Source organism: Pleurodeles waltl, chromosome 1_1, assembly GCF_031143425.1.
Source record: "Pleurodeles waltl isolate 20211129_DDA chromosome 1_1, aPleWal1.hap1.20221129, whole genome shotgun sequence".
Classification (NCBI taxonomy): Eukaryota; Metazoa; Chordata; class Amphibia; order Caudata; family Salamandridae; genus Pleurodeles; species Pleurodeles waltl.
Genome location: NC_090436.1, coordinates 734240528 through 734258562, shown reverse-complemented (window position 1 = coordinate 734258562; position 18035 = coordinate 734240528). Strand labels below are relative to the sequence as shown.

The 18035-nt window shown below is 45.3% G+C and overlaps 1 protein-coding gene across 9 annotated transcripts in view; it reads left to right on the top strand.

Moving 5' to 3' along the window:
• Positions 1-18035, top strand: part of SYK (spleen associated tyrosine kinase) — a 596672-nt gene that overhangs the window by 198927 nt on the left and 379710 nt on the right. For all 9 annotated transcript variants that reach the window (XM_069227459.1, XM_069227433.1, XM_069227445.1 and 6 more), the window contains one exon: positions 10949-11109. In XM_069227459.1, the coding sequence (XP_069083560.1) occupies positions 10949-11109 (161 nt within the window). The remainder of the gene's footprint in view (positions 1-10948; positions 11110-18035) is intronic.

Genomic DNA, 18035 nt, shown 5'->3' with positions numbered 1-18035 from the left:
CACTGTCCGATCCTCAGATCCGGTTTGACCCATGAGAGAGATGTTCCTCTTCCCCGTGCCTGCTGGGACACTTCAATTCAGCGCATCCCGCTCACCCCCTCTCCCATACAAGCTCTCTCCCCCCCTTGCCAGCGCCTCGCTCCTTTCCCCCTCCCTTCTTCATATATTCTTTTGCTCCTCTGCCACTGCACTCACTCATCGGCACCCTCCCCCCCGCCGCCCTCGCGGCACTGGCCAGCCACCACTCGTTTTATCTGTGATTTTCACACGGTAGCCCCCAGTGTAAATCTTACTGTGGGGTATCATTGTTGTGGATGCATAGTCGATGGAACGGGGCACTGGCTCCCTTGGAAAATCGCAGGCGCCCGCCCTCCCCGGTTTGGGGGCCCGGGGGCCCGCTGGTCGGGACAAGGGCTCCACAGCCTGGGCTTAGACCCGCAGACTACTGTCACCGAAGTGCGGAGCTTTCGTGCTCTGCTACAGTTCCCTTTGTCCCCCCTCCCCCCTTCTTCTCTCCCCTACCTCTCCCTTGCTATTACTCACTCGTTCTGTCGTCTGTAACACACCCACTCCTCCCAGCTCTCTTCCCCTACCCCCGTTCTTCTTCCCTATCAACCTTTCTATTCCATTCTTCTCCCTTGGTCGTTCTTTCTTTGGTTTGTCTTCTGGCTACCCTACCTCTGTTTCCTCTCTGTTCCAATCCCTCCATGCTCCAGGGCTCCCCCCCACCTCCCACCGCCCCATCTCTCACCCCTTTCCACCCCTCCTTCCCGATTTAAGTTTTCAGCATCCATACCTTCCGCCCTCTCGCACTAGTGCTATCTCCTACCTCACCCCCCCATAGTTCACATTTCTTTTATTCTTGTCTCTTTAGCTGTTCTTGTATTGACCCCCAACCTCCCCGCATACACCCGCCATTCTCTACTGCTACCTAGGTGAGGCCTACGCAGCCACTCTATCATGGTCGGATCTCCCCCAAACCTACCCACCCCAGTGCGGATCTTATCCTGGAACGTCAACGGTCTGACCCACTTCATAAAACAGAAAAAGATACTCTCATACCTTCAATCGAAACGAGCAGATATAGCTCTGCTACAAGAGACTCATCTCGATAGAGAGGAATCTGCTAAATTGCACTGGGATTGGGTAGGAACAGCGTTATTCAGTTGTAGCCCCACTTCCAGAGAACGAGATGGAGGTGCCCCACGAAAATGTGGCGTTGCTGTACTGGTGCGAAAAAATATACCTTGCTTGGTCTCTAAAACATGGATAGACACGGAGGGTCGTTATGTGTTCCCCAAACTTAAGTTTGGAGACTCCTCCCTCTGCGTGGGATCCGTCTATGCTCCCACAGAATCTAAGCACCTGTTTTTCCTGCAAGTCACCTGCCTATTATCAGAGATAGGGGTCACTAGATACGTCATAGGAGGAGATTGGAACCTGGCCAGGGACGCAGTGTTGGACAGGACTGGCCCCCTAGATGGGGCCAACACCGGTGATAGTGCCCTCCAGTCTGACGTAATGCAGGATAATGGTTTAGTTGATTACTGGAGACTGGCATGCCCGACCGATAGAGAATATACTTTCCTGTCGCCGGTCCACGGCACACAGTTCCGGTTGGACTATTTTCTCATCTCCCATGGCCTAGTGGCGCATGTTGCGGATGCTTGGATACTGGAGGGTGGCCTTTCGGACCATTCCCCAGTGCAAATTGCTGTCCAATTGGGTCTGATGTCTCCTGGCCGTAAGCCCTGAAGACTGGCAGTCCACCGCTATCACTCCCCACAGGGCAAGGAGCGACTGCGAGACCTTGTGTCCACATGTGTTCAGAACAATCAGGGCTCTACTGACTCTCAGAGGGTCCTATGGGCAGCGGCCAAGACAACCATACGGGGGCAGATGATGAGGGATGCAGCACTGGCAAACAAAGACAGGAGAGCAAAGCAAGCGAGCCTAGAAGAAGTTATACATCAGCTGACGCGACAAATACACGGATCACCCATCCCTCCTTGTGCGCAGACGATTGGAACGCGCCCGCATGGCGCTAAACGATCTCCATACCTCACAGGCAGAATATGCATTGCAACGCATACAGGGCAGATGCTATGAACAGGGGGAGAAGGCGGGTAGGCTACCTGCGGCGCAACTCTGTCAGAGAACGGCAGCCCTGGCCATACCAGCGCTCACTGCCCGCTCTGGAACGACACTCACACGTCCACACGAAATAGTTAATGAGTTTCCATCCTACTCCCGTCATCTGTACACCCCTGAGCCGACATCCACGCTTGATCACATCGAAACCTTCCTCAGTGGCATAACGTTGCCCTCCCTCTCTGCAGAAGGCTGCGCCCTCCTGGAAGGAGATATCAGCCGGCCAGAGATAGTGGAGGTAATTTCTGACCTACCCTACCCCCCAAATTGCCTGGTGAGGACGGTTTCCCAGCGGAATTTTATAAATGGGCAGGGGACGAGATGATTGATGTCCTTCACGGAGCGCTGGATGAAGCCTGTCGGACAGGCTCAGCCACGATCGCAGTCATACCAAAACCGGGACATGACCCCTTACTCTGCAGTAGCTATCGGCCTATCTCCCTCTTAAATGGGGACATTAAGATTCTGGCCAGCGTTTTAGCGAACCATCTGCGTAAAGTTATACCCTCCCTTATCCACCATTCCCATGTAGGATTTGTTCCGGGCTGTACCTCCAGAAATCATTTGTGTACCCTCTGCCACACCCTGTGGGCATCTAGGAATACACCGGAAGCTGCCCTGGCCTTATCCCTAGATGCTGAGAAGGCGTTTGACCGCATCGAATGGCCATACTTGTTTGCGACCCTGAAGAAGTTCGTCCTAGGGGACCAGTTCATTTCCAGGGTCCACCTCCTGTATGTTCATCCCACAGCGTGGGTTAATTGTGGGGGCTTTCTTTCAGATCCTTTTCCCATTCGCAGAGGGACCCGTCAGGGCCGCCCCCTATCATCTCTTTTGTTCTTACTGGCTATGGAACCGCTCGCGGCCACTATCCATGCTTCCCCCTCGATAAGGGGACTCGCCCTGCCTGGTGGGGTCTCCAAAATTTACCTCTATACAAATGGACCCACCTAGGCCTCTCCATGTGGGGCTGAGTGCAGGCAGTGTGAATGGTTACGGTGCCATGGTTCACCTATGTTCTAGGCCTTTTGCCTCTTCAAGTGCCTTTCTCTTTGTCCCACTCTGTTGACGCAGCGATTAGAACCTTTGTATGGGGTTCCATGCACCCACGCCTTGCTCCTGCCAAACTCATGGCGTGCTGCTCTTCCGGGGGATTGGGACTCCCTTCGGTGGAGCATTATGCCCTGGCTCTGCATTTGTCATCATTAGCTATTCTAATTCCAGATACAACAGAGCTGCCTCAGTGGGTAACAGTAGAGAAAGCTCTGCTTTCTCATGGCAGAGGCCTGGAGGTACTTTACTGCGCTAGCCCCCCGTATCTATGTATCCGATCTAGAGGGCGACATGAGCGGCGTGGAGAAGAGCCCACCTCCTGCTTGGAGTTCATCCTTCCCTTCATGCCCAGGCACCCCTGTGGAACAACGATAGCCTGTGGATAGGGGGAGGGTCCTTATTTGGTCGCATTGGAAGGAAGCTGGCATCACCCATCTGGGCCAGGTCCTACAGGATGGGGCGATCAAGCCCTTTGCCTCATTACAGGAGGGTTTTGGTCTTCACCCACGACAAGAATGGCGGCATCTGCAACTTAAACACTGCCTGCAGCATAATGCAGACATTGCCCAACGGGGATCTCAATCTTCACCTGTGGTGCTTTACCTCTGAGCGTGGGGAAAGCACAAATATGTCATGGCAGGTCTTTATGAGGTCTTTATTACACAATAAGTTTTCACAGCCCCTTCTAGAAAATCTTCGTCTACAATGGCAAACTCACCTGAGAAGGTCCTTCCACGCGGAGGACTGGGTAGACTTGCTGGAAGCACTGGACAGAGGCACCCATGAAGCTCGCTTGAAATTCTGCCTCTTTAAGATCATCCACGACTGGTATTGGACTCCAGTGAGACTACACCGAGCAGGGCTTCTCCCTCACGCGACATGCTGACGTTGTTCGGAGATGCACTGTGATCTTCTTCAAATTCTTGTTGGCTGCCTGTCGGCCCAGCCCCTGTCGGAGGCCGTTGACCTCACCCTATCTGCCTCAATTCTGCTCCCAGCACAGCTACCTTCCTCTCTTGTTATTTTACATGATATGGATGCCCTTCCGACCTTATCGCACCCTCTTCGGAGACTGCTGCATACAGCGCTCACTACAGCGAAAATCTGTATCCTCCGTCATTGGCGATCGGCAGATCCTCCCACCCCAGATGAGTGGATAACAGCAATGACCAGAATAGCAGCATATGAGAAGATCATTTATAATCTCCAAGATCAGGCTGCCCTGTTCCATAGGGTATGGGCCCCGTTTCTCGCTGACCCCCCCACCACCATCAGTCTGTTGATAAAGATCCCCTTCCCACCTCCCCTTACTGTTTGATCCGTCTATGGCACTACCCACGGCCCTGTAACTATGTACCTTACCTCCCTCTCTCCCCCCTTCCATTGTTCCCACACACTCTTGAACACTTGCCCACTACACTCCCTCCACCCCCCAACATGCACTCCCTATATCTCTTCCCCATCTACCCCAGCCTTCCCTCCTCAACCCCCTCCCCCCTCTCCCCAACATTCTGTCCCCCCTCTTTTTTATTCACCACCCACGCCCATCCCCCCTCCTTATTTTGTTTTCGCCTCTGTACCCTTGGACGTTAGTTGCTCACTTCTACCCTCTGACTTTTAGCCTTGGACTCTTTACTGTTGCCTTTCTCTTTCCCCCTCTCCCCTCCATCTTCCCCATACCCTCCCCCACCCACCGTCTTTTCCTGTTTCCTTCCCCTTCCCCTGATAGCTCGGCATATTGCCTAGTCGTCTAAATGTCTAGCTATTTACCTCACACCCTCTTGAAGTCCTTGTACCAACATACTATTGCCGCATTGCCCTTTTCGCTTACATTTGTGATACCCTGTGAACTCGTCGCCTCATCTACACTCCTCCCACCCCCTACTTTCCTCACCACCACCCCCTTTTTTTTCTCTCCCCCCGTTTCTATCTCTTTCTTCCACATCCTATGACATACTGCGCCTCCACTCCCCCTCCCTCTCTTATTTGTTCCCTTAATATTGCTAACCTTTAGTAAGTATGGGACTACGACTGATGATGCTTAACCTATAGTATCCCCCATACATTGTGGTTTGTACGATTTGCGAATAAATATGGGGACCATGTACATATATATATATATCTATATATGTATACTGTACTGTATTATATATCTTACAGTCTGTATTCCATGTTTTCCCCACTATGTTTTTGTTTTGTACTTTTATTGCTAATAAAATAATTACAACACAAAAACATTTTTACAAAGTAAAACAGCCTCATCTACATTTGGAAGGACAAGGACATGGCAGCCAGTCACCGTTAGTATGTCCCTGCCCTTTCGAACTAGGGTAGAATCCAGAGCATTGATGTATAAAAGAAATAAAAAAGACATCCCTACTGTACACCTCAACCCTGGCCAATACTCTTGGTGCATTCACCATTAGTCCCAAATCTAAAGGAGGCTCTAAAATCTAAGAGGATGGCATGTAAAAAAGACACCATACCACTTTCTACCTCCATGGATTCTGTCTTATCCCATAAGGTGAATGTAACCACATTATCAAAAGTGGAGGCCAGATCAATGAAGGCTCAGTAGAATGGGCCACTTTTTAACTATTTGTATGTTAGCAACTACTAGATACAAATTGAGGCACTGTTCATATGTGCCCAAACCAGCTCTTAAGCTGTATTGCACATCACAATTAATTCATTTATCAGTGACCCATGACATAATTCTATTAAGGATAACATTGCCAATAACTATCACATCGGAATCAAATTGGGAAATTGGACTACAACAACAAGGGGATGCCTGGTTCCCTTTTTGAAAATAGTGAAAATAATGGCTGAGCACCATGACTCAGGCAGGCCAGTCATGCAAGCTAAATTACCATGATTTGTAAAAAAATAGGTGCCCATAAATCCAAATCCAGCTTGTATAAATCCATAGATACTCCATCGAGCCCTGAGGCTTTGTGCATAGGGCTTTCACAAATGGCTTCAGCTACTTCATCCACAGAGAATTCAATACCCAGGGAAATGCATGGTACTCCGGTTTCAGAATCCTCACTGGCTACGTCAGATGTGTGGCACACTTGTCTAAAATGATCCACCCATGCATCAGCACTGATGCTGGCACACATCAAATTGTTCTCAGCTTTAAAAAGTTTGATATCTTTGACAATGTGGCCAATCTGACTGGTATTTCTGGTCCTGCAGGAGGTAACCAGGGTGGTCCATAGTTCCTCCCCAAGCTCTGCCTTCCTCCTGCTAATAGTCAGTTTGTATGATATTCGAAAGTGGCAACAGCCACCGGGTGCTTCGGAGTAGACTATAAGGCTCTATGCAAGCATCTATTAGCCGCCCTACATGCCTTGTCAAACAAGGAATGGTCAGCTGTCTTATAACTTATTTTTGCTTTAAAAAGTAAGATTTAATAATGTGTCCGCAGGCCAAAAAGGTGTCCACACTACAGGTTGAACCCAGAGTCTGATTGAGATAGTCATTAAGCATACCCAGATTATCTCCACAAAGACTATGCTGGGTATGTGTCAAGTTGGCAGTCCTTCAAACCAGCCTTGGATCATTTCCTCCTGGGTGGATGTCCACACCCTCCGCAGCAATGACCCGAGACCAGTTCTCTGGGCATTCTAGAATAATGAAAAGTAGATTGTGATTGTTGTAGATTCTGAGGCGAACAACCCCATCCACAATACTATTGAGAAAGTTCCTACTGGAAAAGATGTAATGAATTATTGATCTGCCTGCCCATCGTTGAATGAGGAAATCAATAACCACTGTGGTGCCGCTCTTTCAAACACATTGCAAAGTTCATACTTAAACAACTAGGGGTACAACATCGACCCTTTACAGTCCTTAATGCAGAAGGGCGAGCCAAAATGTCAGGTTTACCGTCCACTGGAACCTTCCACCTTGTATCCAAGTTTTGCATTGAATACCATGCAAAGATGATATTCATGGCAGTTGTTGAGCCTATATTTCAAGGTCACCATTAAAATAAAAAAGGAATACAAAATAGAGATTATCATTAGTGGAAGAATTGTCTTTATAAAAATTAATAAGGACAAAACTATGTGTTTCTAAACCATTTGACTTGAAATGCCTGAATTAGCCTGTTGTCGTGGGAATGGGCAATATAATACAACCAAGGGTGGTTTTAAACCATACAGCTAGCTTAGCACATGCCCTTCCCATTGCAGATGGTGAAGCAGGGACAGAAAAACAAACTCTCCCTTCACAGAATAAGTCCCTAAGGGTTCAGGTCTCCTGTAGTAGTACAGTGTCATATGATGAGATAAGATCCACACAGTTCTTCTTTCAAACTTTAGTGGCAAGCTCAGCTTTGTTCCAACTCAGCAACGTTACACTTTTTTCAAGGCAGGATAATCCTAATGGGAGTTTTGTAGCTGACTGTGGCCTACCCCCATAATCATGTTATTGACAAGAGGTTTGGAGAACATAATACCCATTACATTAGCTTCAATGCCAATTTCAGCTTTGGGAGTGGGCCTTTATGTCAATCATTACTACATTCCCCAGAGAGGCCAGAACAATGATTGTTAGTGAACATGGAAAAGGACATACCCTCTGATGTCTTAGGGGCAGTCCCTACACCTTCTTTCCAAATCTCTATAAAGGTAACCTCATGGCAATACCTTTGCAACACTTTGCCGAGTGAGGCCCAAGTAGGAAGATCTTATCAATGCCCCTGCAACAAAGGGTTTGGCAAAATTAACAATCATAAAATCCTCTTCATATTCCTTAACCCTGCGTCCCACCCATTCCACTTGACAAGCAAACAATATATCAGAAAACAAGCAGGCTTTATGATGAACATTAGAATGTAGCCAATGGGTGGCCTTTATTAACTGATCAGTACTCTCAGTCACCTGGGGTTGAAGTCTAGAGACATTGACTGAGACAACAATGTAGGTACAAGAAGCAGGAGGTACATAACACACAGATAAGCTGCCTCTAATGTTATCCAGAGCAGGCATATTTCGGTGGACAGTCAATAGATGGGATTGATGAAGGGGCTCGAGATAAGGATAAGTTGATGTCATCTGGGATAAGGTTACAGGCTCCATTTGGTGGGAAATTGTACAGGGGTGCAAAAGTGCCTTGTGCGTGCCCAAAGGAGTTTGTAGTCTGTGTGCCCAGAGTTGCAAAGGTGGAATTCCCTTCTCTGATTCCAGGCTTTGTGATCCCTAACAGCTTTCTTTCAGTAGCCATAAAATGAGCAAGCACTGAGAGGATGCTAGTGGATGAAATTAGTTTGACTGTATCAGTCATCCGAGTAAGGAGGTAATTGGCATCATAATATGTTAAGGAGAGGTTGAAAGAGCAGGGGTGTCACAGGATTGCAGCATCGAAGGGTCCTCCATGGTGTCCCTTAGTCTTAACTGCTACCTTGGCTTCGTTTGCTTAGCAGGTGGTGATCTGTGCACGGGAGGCAAAATAACTGTCATTGGAGGGAGATAGGCTGGAGGAGTTTGACTCTTGATGAAAATAGCTTCAGGGCTGCTGCTCTGGGCTCCTCCTGTTGGTACAGATGAACCTGTTAGGGTAATATGTAGGGGCGTGTCGAGCTGTCAACAACAAGTGACAGCCACTGCTCCGCAAGTAGTATTTCTTTATAAATGACTCTTCGTGGCCGCTCAGTAAATCCATCAAGGATGGAATTTTTGGCTTTAGTTGAATTGGATCTCCCCAGCTTGCATTTGCCTGTGTTATGGCTTTTTTCCCCTCTTTCTCTTTAGACCAGTCAGAATCCAGGTGGGTAAAGTGCCATACAAGCTGTTGCCACACTAGTCACAGTAATTCAAGGCAGTGAAAAGGCTTTAATGTGTATGCCCAGCTAGGGAACAAATCTCACTTTACAGCTAATGTAATGGAAGAACAGTTTATCACATGGAAAGGGGGTGCAGCACCATGGGAAGGGCCCAGCCCAAACTCCTCTACTCACAGACAGATGAACACAGGCTCGCCATTGGCCCAGGCATTACCCGGGCATGTCCTGTGCAGCGGGCAGGCGTAATGGACTTTATAGCCTAGTAGGCCACTGGTGTTACCTCCTTAAGACCTCCCCTTTGTCCTAGCAGATTCTGGGACTGGTAGTCCTCGTGCAGCAATACATCCTGCATAGAAGGTAGGTGTAAATTCTTTTATAGCACAGCAGGATGCTGGGGCCACCTCTTGTCACCCTCCCAATGTCCTAGAGCATTCTGGGGCTGGTTTTCCCATCCCCGTGTAGCAATGCTTCAATATTTGTTGTTTTGGTGTCTATTTTTTCATAACATTTGTCTCTAGTTTTATAAATTAGAGATATATTTTTATTGTGTAGTGTTTTCTACTTTTTAACTATTTGGTATATGATAAATGGTTTACACATTTCTCCTAAGTTTAACCTGTCTGGTCTGTACTACCGATACCAAGAGTTGAGCTCAGATTTAAGTTATTGAGGCCTAACCGGAGCTGGTCAGTCAGGAATAGTGCCATTATTGCTTGAAAAGCACTACCATCCACTTCAACTAATAATCCTTTTTCTCACAGCCATTAAATATCAGAGTGATCTGATTGAGTTTATATTTTTTTAACTTCTTGTCAGATGTCTTTTTTTCCTTGCACATATTCATGATGGTCTCTTTGTTGTAGACTTTTGAGTAGTGATATGCCAGGATGTCATCAATAAACTTGAGACTTAGAAAATCTTGGTGGCAGATGACATCCAGAAGCGGCTCTTTTTACACCTGAGTAAAATTAAATCTGTACCAAAAGTGCTGATGAAGCAAGGCAGCTGTTCTACAAACTGGTGATAACATTTACTAGGTCTAGCATGTAGACTCCCACATCACTATTAGGATTAGTGTGCCAGATGTTGGCCAAAATTTGTCATTGACTTCCTTATGGAAGATTTCTTCATGTCTACACAGATTCCGATGGAATATCAGAAGGAGTTTTTGAAAGATGTCCAATGGGAAAATCAAATGAGTGTGTCCCAACACTGGTTCAATGTTATTTTGAGTTATTAAATTGCACATTCTCCTTCTAATTCCTTTTGATTGTTAAGAGGTTATGATGAGCCATTGTCTTGACTGTGTCATCAATATGCAAGGTGATTTGTTAACATATGTTTTCTGAGCCCTTAATATAGGGTTGAAACACGTTTTTGAATGATCTAATAATGCCCTGGAGGATAGTGCAGTGTGTGATGTAAAGTAAGCTCATTGGAACAGTTGATTGGAATCTAAGAGAGCATCCACTGCCCCTCCACTGCATTTAAGTGTCGTTTCAGGATGTAAAGTGATTTTTATAAAAGATGAAGTGAACAGAAAACGGAATGTAAAGGGTTGTTTGACACTCCACAATGTATAAGAAACTAAAATAGGGGAATTATATAAATGTATTATATATAGTATTTCTGATGTAGACTGGATTTTGTGAACTACCATGTTTAGCTAATTGGATGAGTGTCTATGCAGGCAGATGTCTAAAACAATATGGACATTTAGTAATGATCCAAAAATTAGGCCCAGTTGGAGGGAATAACTATATTTACGTGGAGTGAGTTTTTTTTTATTTCAGTGAATCATACAGTTGATGTAAAGTGGGCTCTGAATGATTTTGGAAGAGACAGACATCTCTTTTCGCCTTGTGTTTCACTGTTTTATGGTTAACCTAAACTTAATTATTAATTATATGCATGTGTAACTGTTTTTTCTATTATTTTTCTTATGTTTAGGGGGAAGCCCTGGAACAAGCTATAATAAGTCAAAAGCCTCAGTTAGAGAAGCTGATAGCAACCACCGCCCATGAGACCATGCCTTGGTTCCATGGAAAGGTCTCTCGGGAATCGTCAGAGCACACCATCCTTTTATCATCAAAGAAAAATGGAACATTTCTGTAAGTTCTTTTCATCAAGTAGGTTTGGTTGATTAGTTTCACATAACAGAGTTCAAGTGATCAGTTTATTAAACAGATATACCGATAAAAGGCTGAAAAACACTGATATTCGTGGCTGACCAAACGAAAAAGGAAACTAAGGCCTTAATTTTGAGTTTTAAAAATAGAGCGGAAGTATTGTTTGCACCCAGTTTATATTCGAGGTTGTCAATAATTTCATCCCATTCTGATATGCTTAGTTTAGCAATGGCAAAGACGTGTGGATTTAAGGTGAGATGACATTCATTCACGTTTGTTATGTACTAATTTTGGAAAAGGGAAGTACCAAACTGTCTTCTCTCATCTTTGACCCCCTCATAACACATCTATTTTTAACCTTGCTAAAGTGTCCCACTTTGCCACATTTCTGCATACCAATCCAAGTGTTAGGAAGTTTAGAAAATTAGTTAAACGGGAGGGTGATTTGCATTTAAAAAACATTGTGAATCTGAGAGATTGTAGGATTTTTTTCAACTGATTGAACAACTTATTGTTTACAATTGAACCATTCACTGGCTTTAGCTCCTTGACTAGCTGACATTGGATTTGGTACTGATATACTGATAACTGGTACAGAAGAGCACATATGTAATTGCCTCTCGTTTTCCTGGGATGTTTCAGTGCATTACGTGATAACAAGCCCCTTGTGCAGAGATGGATTTTAACTAGCTAACAGTTGCTCATGGACTTTCTTTGGAATTTCAGGTAGCATTTAATTGGTCTCTGCTCAACTGGGATTCTAAACCCTCCAAACTCACAAGTATCAGTCACAACTCATACAAATGTAACAAACACATTAATTGCTTCATTTGGGCTTAAACTTGTGACAGAAATGTTAGTGCTACCCGACCAAATTATTTTGAAATTCTTCAAATGCTTCCATATAATCTGAAACTGACCGAAATCGTCTAAACACAATGAAGCAGGAGGAGTGGCATTTTGAATGTTCGGTGAATAAACAAATATTCCCAGTTTCGAATGCACCAACAAATAATTAGTAAATGCCATGCAATGCACAATTCACTTATCATATTCATATTGGCAGAACATGCTAGAAGTCTGAAGCACTGATGGTTGATACACAACAAATGGTGTGTTCAAAAATGTACCAAGCAGATTTTGCAGAGTTGCTTTCCTCTTCTGATAGAAGTTTACGTGAGATATTTTTGTCCGAATGTGTTTACATTGAGGGAGTGAGGACAGCGTGTTTCTTTTGTGAGTGTGTCCTTGTGAGATAACACAAGCCTTCAGTTCCACAATATATTTTCTAGTTTATCTTTGATGATGTAGGAGACGTTTTTGACATTAGGGACTTTAATGTATATGCCACAGTATTGATCGAGAAGTCAGAGATTTGAAAGGTAATGTCACCTTGATCAACTATATGTGACAATCTATGCGTTTTGTTAATCAAACTAATAAAAGTTTAATTGTAGAGTAGGGCACTGAAAAGCCATATTAATGTACATTCACTATAGGTCAGTAGTAGAAAATGATGTTGTATAGCCTTTAAACTTCATTTAATCAGGTAATTTGCTTTATGTTGTAAATCATGATGTTAATTAATGGTCTGCACTAAAACGATAATAGCTTTCATTAAAGAGGTAGTTTAAAAGTAACATGCGAATGTAGATAATGTAGTTCTGCACTAAAGCTACATGAATGGGTTAACAGAGTCATTTCATTTGGAAATTACTATAACATGGACACTGACAGAGCTTACTAATATAGAATTTATAGTTTAGAATGTCAAATGTGTATTAAATGCAAAAATGAATGTGTTGTTTTAATTCACTTTGCTTAATCTCATTTGAGTTTCTGAATTGCTGACGTTTTCATTTTTTACTTACTTTTTGCAAACCTTAGTTAGTTACCTGTTTCCTCAGATTTCCTTTTTCCAAATTCTTTTGTCCTTTTTGTGTTGTGGCATTTGTTTCCTCAAATGCTTGTCCCAGCACATCTTTACATGGATTTGCTCATTCATAGGGTTACAACTTGCCCAGGTTTCTAAATTGCAACATTTGTATTGCCAAATGTTTAACAAAATTAGACAGTGTTTGTTTCCTCCTTTTCAAATGTTCTTATTGCTAATATGTGTAGCGGTCATTGAATATCTAGTTTTGCTGATGTTAGTTTGTTTGAACTTCTTTAGGAGGTTTTGGAAAACCTATTATGATTCTGTATCTTTATAGTCTTGTTTTGAGAATCATCTATGTTACTGTTACACCTGGCATCCTTGGTGTAGTCTCCCCTGTATTTTTGCCTCTGCTTCCTATGTTTTGACTGTGTGGTGGACTTTGTTTTTGCTGGCTTTTTGTACCCTGGGCACTTTACCACTACTGACCAGTGCTAAAGTGCAAGTGATCTCTGTGTAAACTGTATGTGCAATTGGATTTCCCATGATTGGCATATTTGAAAGTCCCTAGTAAAGCACACTAGAGGTGCCTAGGGCCTGTAAATTAAATGCTACTAGTGGGCCTGCAGCACTGATTGTGCCACCCACATAAGTAGCCCTGTAAACATGGCTCAGACCTGCCGCTGCAGTGTCTGTGTGTTCAGTTCTAAACTGCCAATTCGACCTTGCAAGTGTACCCACTTGCCAGGCCCAAACCTTCCCTTTTACTGCATGTAAAGCACCCCTAAAGAAGGCCCTCAGTAGCCCCATGGGCAGGGTGCAGTGTATGTTAAAGGTAGGCGATGTACTGATTTGTTTTATATGTCCTAACAGTGGAATACTGCCAAATTCAGTTTTCACTGGTGCTAGGCCTATCTGTCTCATAGGTTAACATGGGGACTGCTTTTAAATATCTTTTAAGTGCAGTTTCCCATTGGGAGCAGATAAAGATGTGGAGTTTGGGGTCTCTGAACTGACAATTTATAAATACATCATTTGGTAAAGTTGGTTTTTAGATTCTCAGTTTGAAAATGCCACTTTTAGAAAGTGGGCATTTTTTTGGCTTAAACATTCTGTGCTTCTGCCTGCTTGTGTATTTTACATCTCGCTCATACTGACAGTTGGGCTGGTGTGAATTCCCTCTAGACAGTGACACAAAGGGAGCTGGGGTATACCCTGCATATCCTGATGAGTCTCCTGGGCTAGAGTGGGGAGGGAGGAGCTGACACTTATACCCGAATGGGCTGTGCCTGTCCTCACACATTGCAGTCTCCAACCCCCTGTTGTGTGTCTGGGGCCAGCCCTGGGCAGGGGAGGATCTTGTCAACAACAGGGACTTTTGTTTGAAGTTTGCCTACTTCAAAGGCAGAACTGGGAATATGTAGTGGATTCAAATCCCTGACTTTTAGAACACTTCCGGATCAAGAGGAACCTCTGCCAAGGAGAAGGAGCTGGAGGAGGAGTACTACCCCTTTGTTGTGTGTGCTTTGCTGCATTGGCCTGCAGTTGCTGATTCTGCCTTAGATATGGCAAAGACTGGACTTTCCTGTGTAACCTGCTTGTGAAGTTTCTCCAAGGACTTGGACTGAGCTTGCCTCCTGTTAAGAAGTCTCCGGGACAACAAAGACTTTACCTACCAGTCTCTAGGTTCACTTGCTGTGTACTCTAACTCGCCAAGTGGTGCCTATTCCAGCTTCTGGACCCTTGGGAGTGAAAGCTGGTAAAAAAACAAGAAATCCAAGTACACCAACTTCGACGATGCCTGGACTGATGCCGCTGCCTGATCCTCTAACGCCGCATGCAGCTGAAACCGTGGTCTCCACAGGAGTGCGAAGACCCCACAGGCCCGACAATGCCGCAGCCCCACTGAACTCCACGACTCTGTGAGTTCCGAAGTGCTGTGTCACTGTCATCTGTGACACTCGACTCTGCCACGGCACCAGCAGCCTCGTGGCGTGACCGCAACCCTGTGAGGTTGCCACACCATGTCGTGACCGCTGGATATCGACCCCGCTGGGAGTGCAAGGATCCGATGCTTCGCACCGAGGCTGCCTCACTTCCACAGCTCCGCAAGAAGGACCCAACGCCTTGCAGCATCACATCCGCTCCTTTGCTCCGCAGCACCGAAACCGATGCCGCACCGAATTCAGTGACACCTCGATCCCCGACAACGTGCACTGGCTTGTTTTCTCATTTTCCCAAGGTAAGGTACCTGGGGGTCCGTGCGCCTCCATCACCGGTGCCATTGGCATCGGAGTGTTGGGAACAACTCTACCACGACTCTGTAATATCACCAAATCAAAGCATTTGTGTTTCTAAGCGTTACATTAATCTTTAAAAATTCATAACTTTGCTTGTGTATGGTAGATGTTTGTTGTTTTGGTCTTGTTTTACTCACATACATATTGTCTATTATTCTAACCTGGTGTTCAGTCCTTTTGTGGTGTTTTCACTTTGTTACTGTGTAAGAGCTGTGTACGTTGCCTCTGAGATAAGCCTGACTGCTTTCACCAAGCTACCAAGGGGGGCACAGGGGTTATCCTAGGTGTGTGTATCTCCATTACCCTGACTAGAGTGTGGGTCCCTGCTTGGACAGAGTGCAGACTGACTGCCAACCAGAGACTCCATTTGTAACAGTTACTCTGAGCCTTAATGTGTAATAAACACCCTTGGACTTTATTTCAGCTTGGAGTATTCTTCGTGTGGCTAAATGAATTAAACTGTTATTTGAATTGATTATTGCAAAGTTTTGATGCTCTCGTCTATACACTTCTATGCTGGGTGAAACGATCAATCAATCTCATCCAAATCATAATCTTGAGAAGGAATAGGCTACAGCACCTTCAACTGTTGTGAAACAGACCTAAGCCATCTCAGTGGCTCCAAAAGGGCTATGCCATAGCCTTGATGATGGGAGGTGATGTGCTATGGCTAGTATTTGAATTAAGCTAGTTTTGTATACTCTGTAAGAGTTCCACTGCTTCTTCAACACACACAGGGGGTCATTCCGACCCCGGCGGGCAGAGACCGCCAAAAGACCGGACCGCGGCGGTCATTTTGACTTTCCCGCTGGGCAGGCGGGCGACCGCCAAAAGGCCGCCCGCCCACCCAGCGGGAAAGCCCCAGCAACGATGAAGCCAGCTCCGAATGGAGCCGGCAGAGTTGCTGGTGTGCGACGGGTGCAGTGGCACCTGTCGCGATTTTCAGTGTCTGCTTTGCAGACACTGAAAATCCTAATGGGGCCCTGTTAGGGGGCCCCTGCAGTGCCCATGCCAGTGGCATTGGCAATGCAGGGGCCCCCAGGGGCCCCACGACACCCGTTCCCGCCAGCTGGCGGGAAGGGGGTCGGAATCCCCATGGCGGCGCTGCTTGCAGCGCCGCCGTGGAGGATTCCCTGGGGCAGGGGAAAAACGGCGGGAAACCGCCGGTTTCCCTTTTCTGACCGCGGCTTTACCGCCGCGGTCAGAATTGCCCCTGAAGCACCGCCAGCCTGTTGGAGGTGCTTCCTCCGTCCCCGGCCCTGGTGGTCCATGACCGCCAGGGTCGGAATGAGGCCACAATGTTCTAAAAAGTTTGCTTTTATTCTAGGATGGTCTGAATCCCGGGGTATGACTTCTGGAAATTAATGAGGTATTGGGATATCTTGTTGTGTCTCATTTATTTATGGTTTTATAGTTGGGAAGGACACTAGCTAAGTTGACTGTCTGAGATTTGCCTGAGAGCAGTCACTTTAATGTAATCCTGATGTCCATAAGGCTTCTGTACTTGTGAAAAGCAGATGATTCAACTTACAAAGAACACATAATAGGAAATAACAGAACCCTTGGGTTTAGATCTTCAGTTTTAGTTTTGTAAAGCTTAATGAGTGACGAAGTGATGACTGACATTGTTTCATACAGTAGCATACAGATTTGTCTGAAAAATACAAAGGATTATGAGTGCTGTGTAACTGCAAATTTAGGAGTGAGGACGATGATTCTTGATGGCTTTGTGATGAAAGATTACATAAGCGAAATCTAAAGAGTTGTACGTTTATTTGATATTTACTTATTTACTAGGCAGTGCCAAGCAGTTGGGTTCTCTGTTGTTCAAATCTGATCTAGTCTCTGATCCTATGTTTGGCCTGGAAGTCTTCATGTGCTGTTTTAGTGAAAGTAGTAAAATGAAATGGCATTTCAGAATGTATTGATGCGGTATGTTCGGTTTAGTTTTGAAACTGAAGTTTTGAGCCATCTTCAGTTTCAAGGTGTGCCATTCCAACCTGCTTTAGAAATGGCTGTACTGTAGGATCATTGCAATTAATGCCTCACTTATAGATCAAGAGCAAAGGAAGTGCTATATGTCATGAGAAAATGCACTCACCTCTAACACTGGATAAAAAAAATTCCTTAGATCTTGGCTCTTTTCCTCTACATCCAATTTTTGCGCCTGTTTTCTTGTGTGACTCAAACACCAAGATATTCTTTTGGGTGTCTCAAGGCACTTATTAAAATACAAACCTAACCTATTGCCTTGTAAACACTATTGGCAACTCATTCAGCACATAGGGCCAGATGTATGATTCTGGCCCATTGCGATTCGGTAATTGCGATTTTTAAGAAATCGCAATTACCCACTCGCAAAGGGCCATGTATCACATTTGCGATATGGTAATTGCGATTTCTTAAAAATCGCAAATGCAATTACCGAATCGCAAATTACGATACTGGCCCCATTCGCAGCTATGGGCCTGTTGGCCTGTTGGCCCATAGCTGCGAATTTTTTGCATTTCCTAAATTGCGATTTCTGAACCAGAAATCGCAATTTGGGAAATGCGAAAGGGCAGGGTGCTGGGGGCCTAAGGCCCCCTCTCCTGCACCCCAAATCTTTTTTTTTGCCATGTAAAGTACACACATGCCACAGGGGCATGTGTGCTTTACATATTAAATTTAAAAATGCAGTTTTACTGCATTTTAAAACTTTGCACCAGGTTACCACCTGGTTGCAGACAATG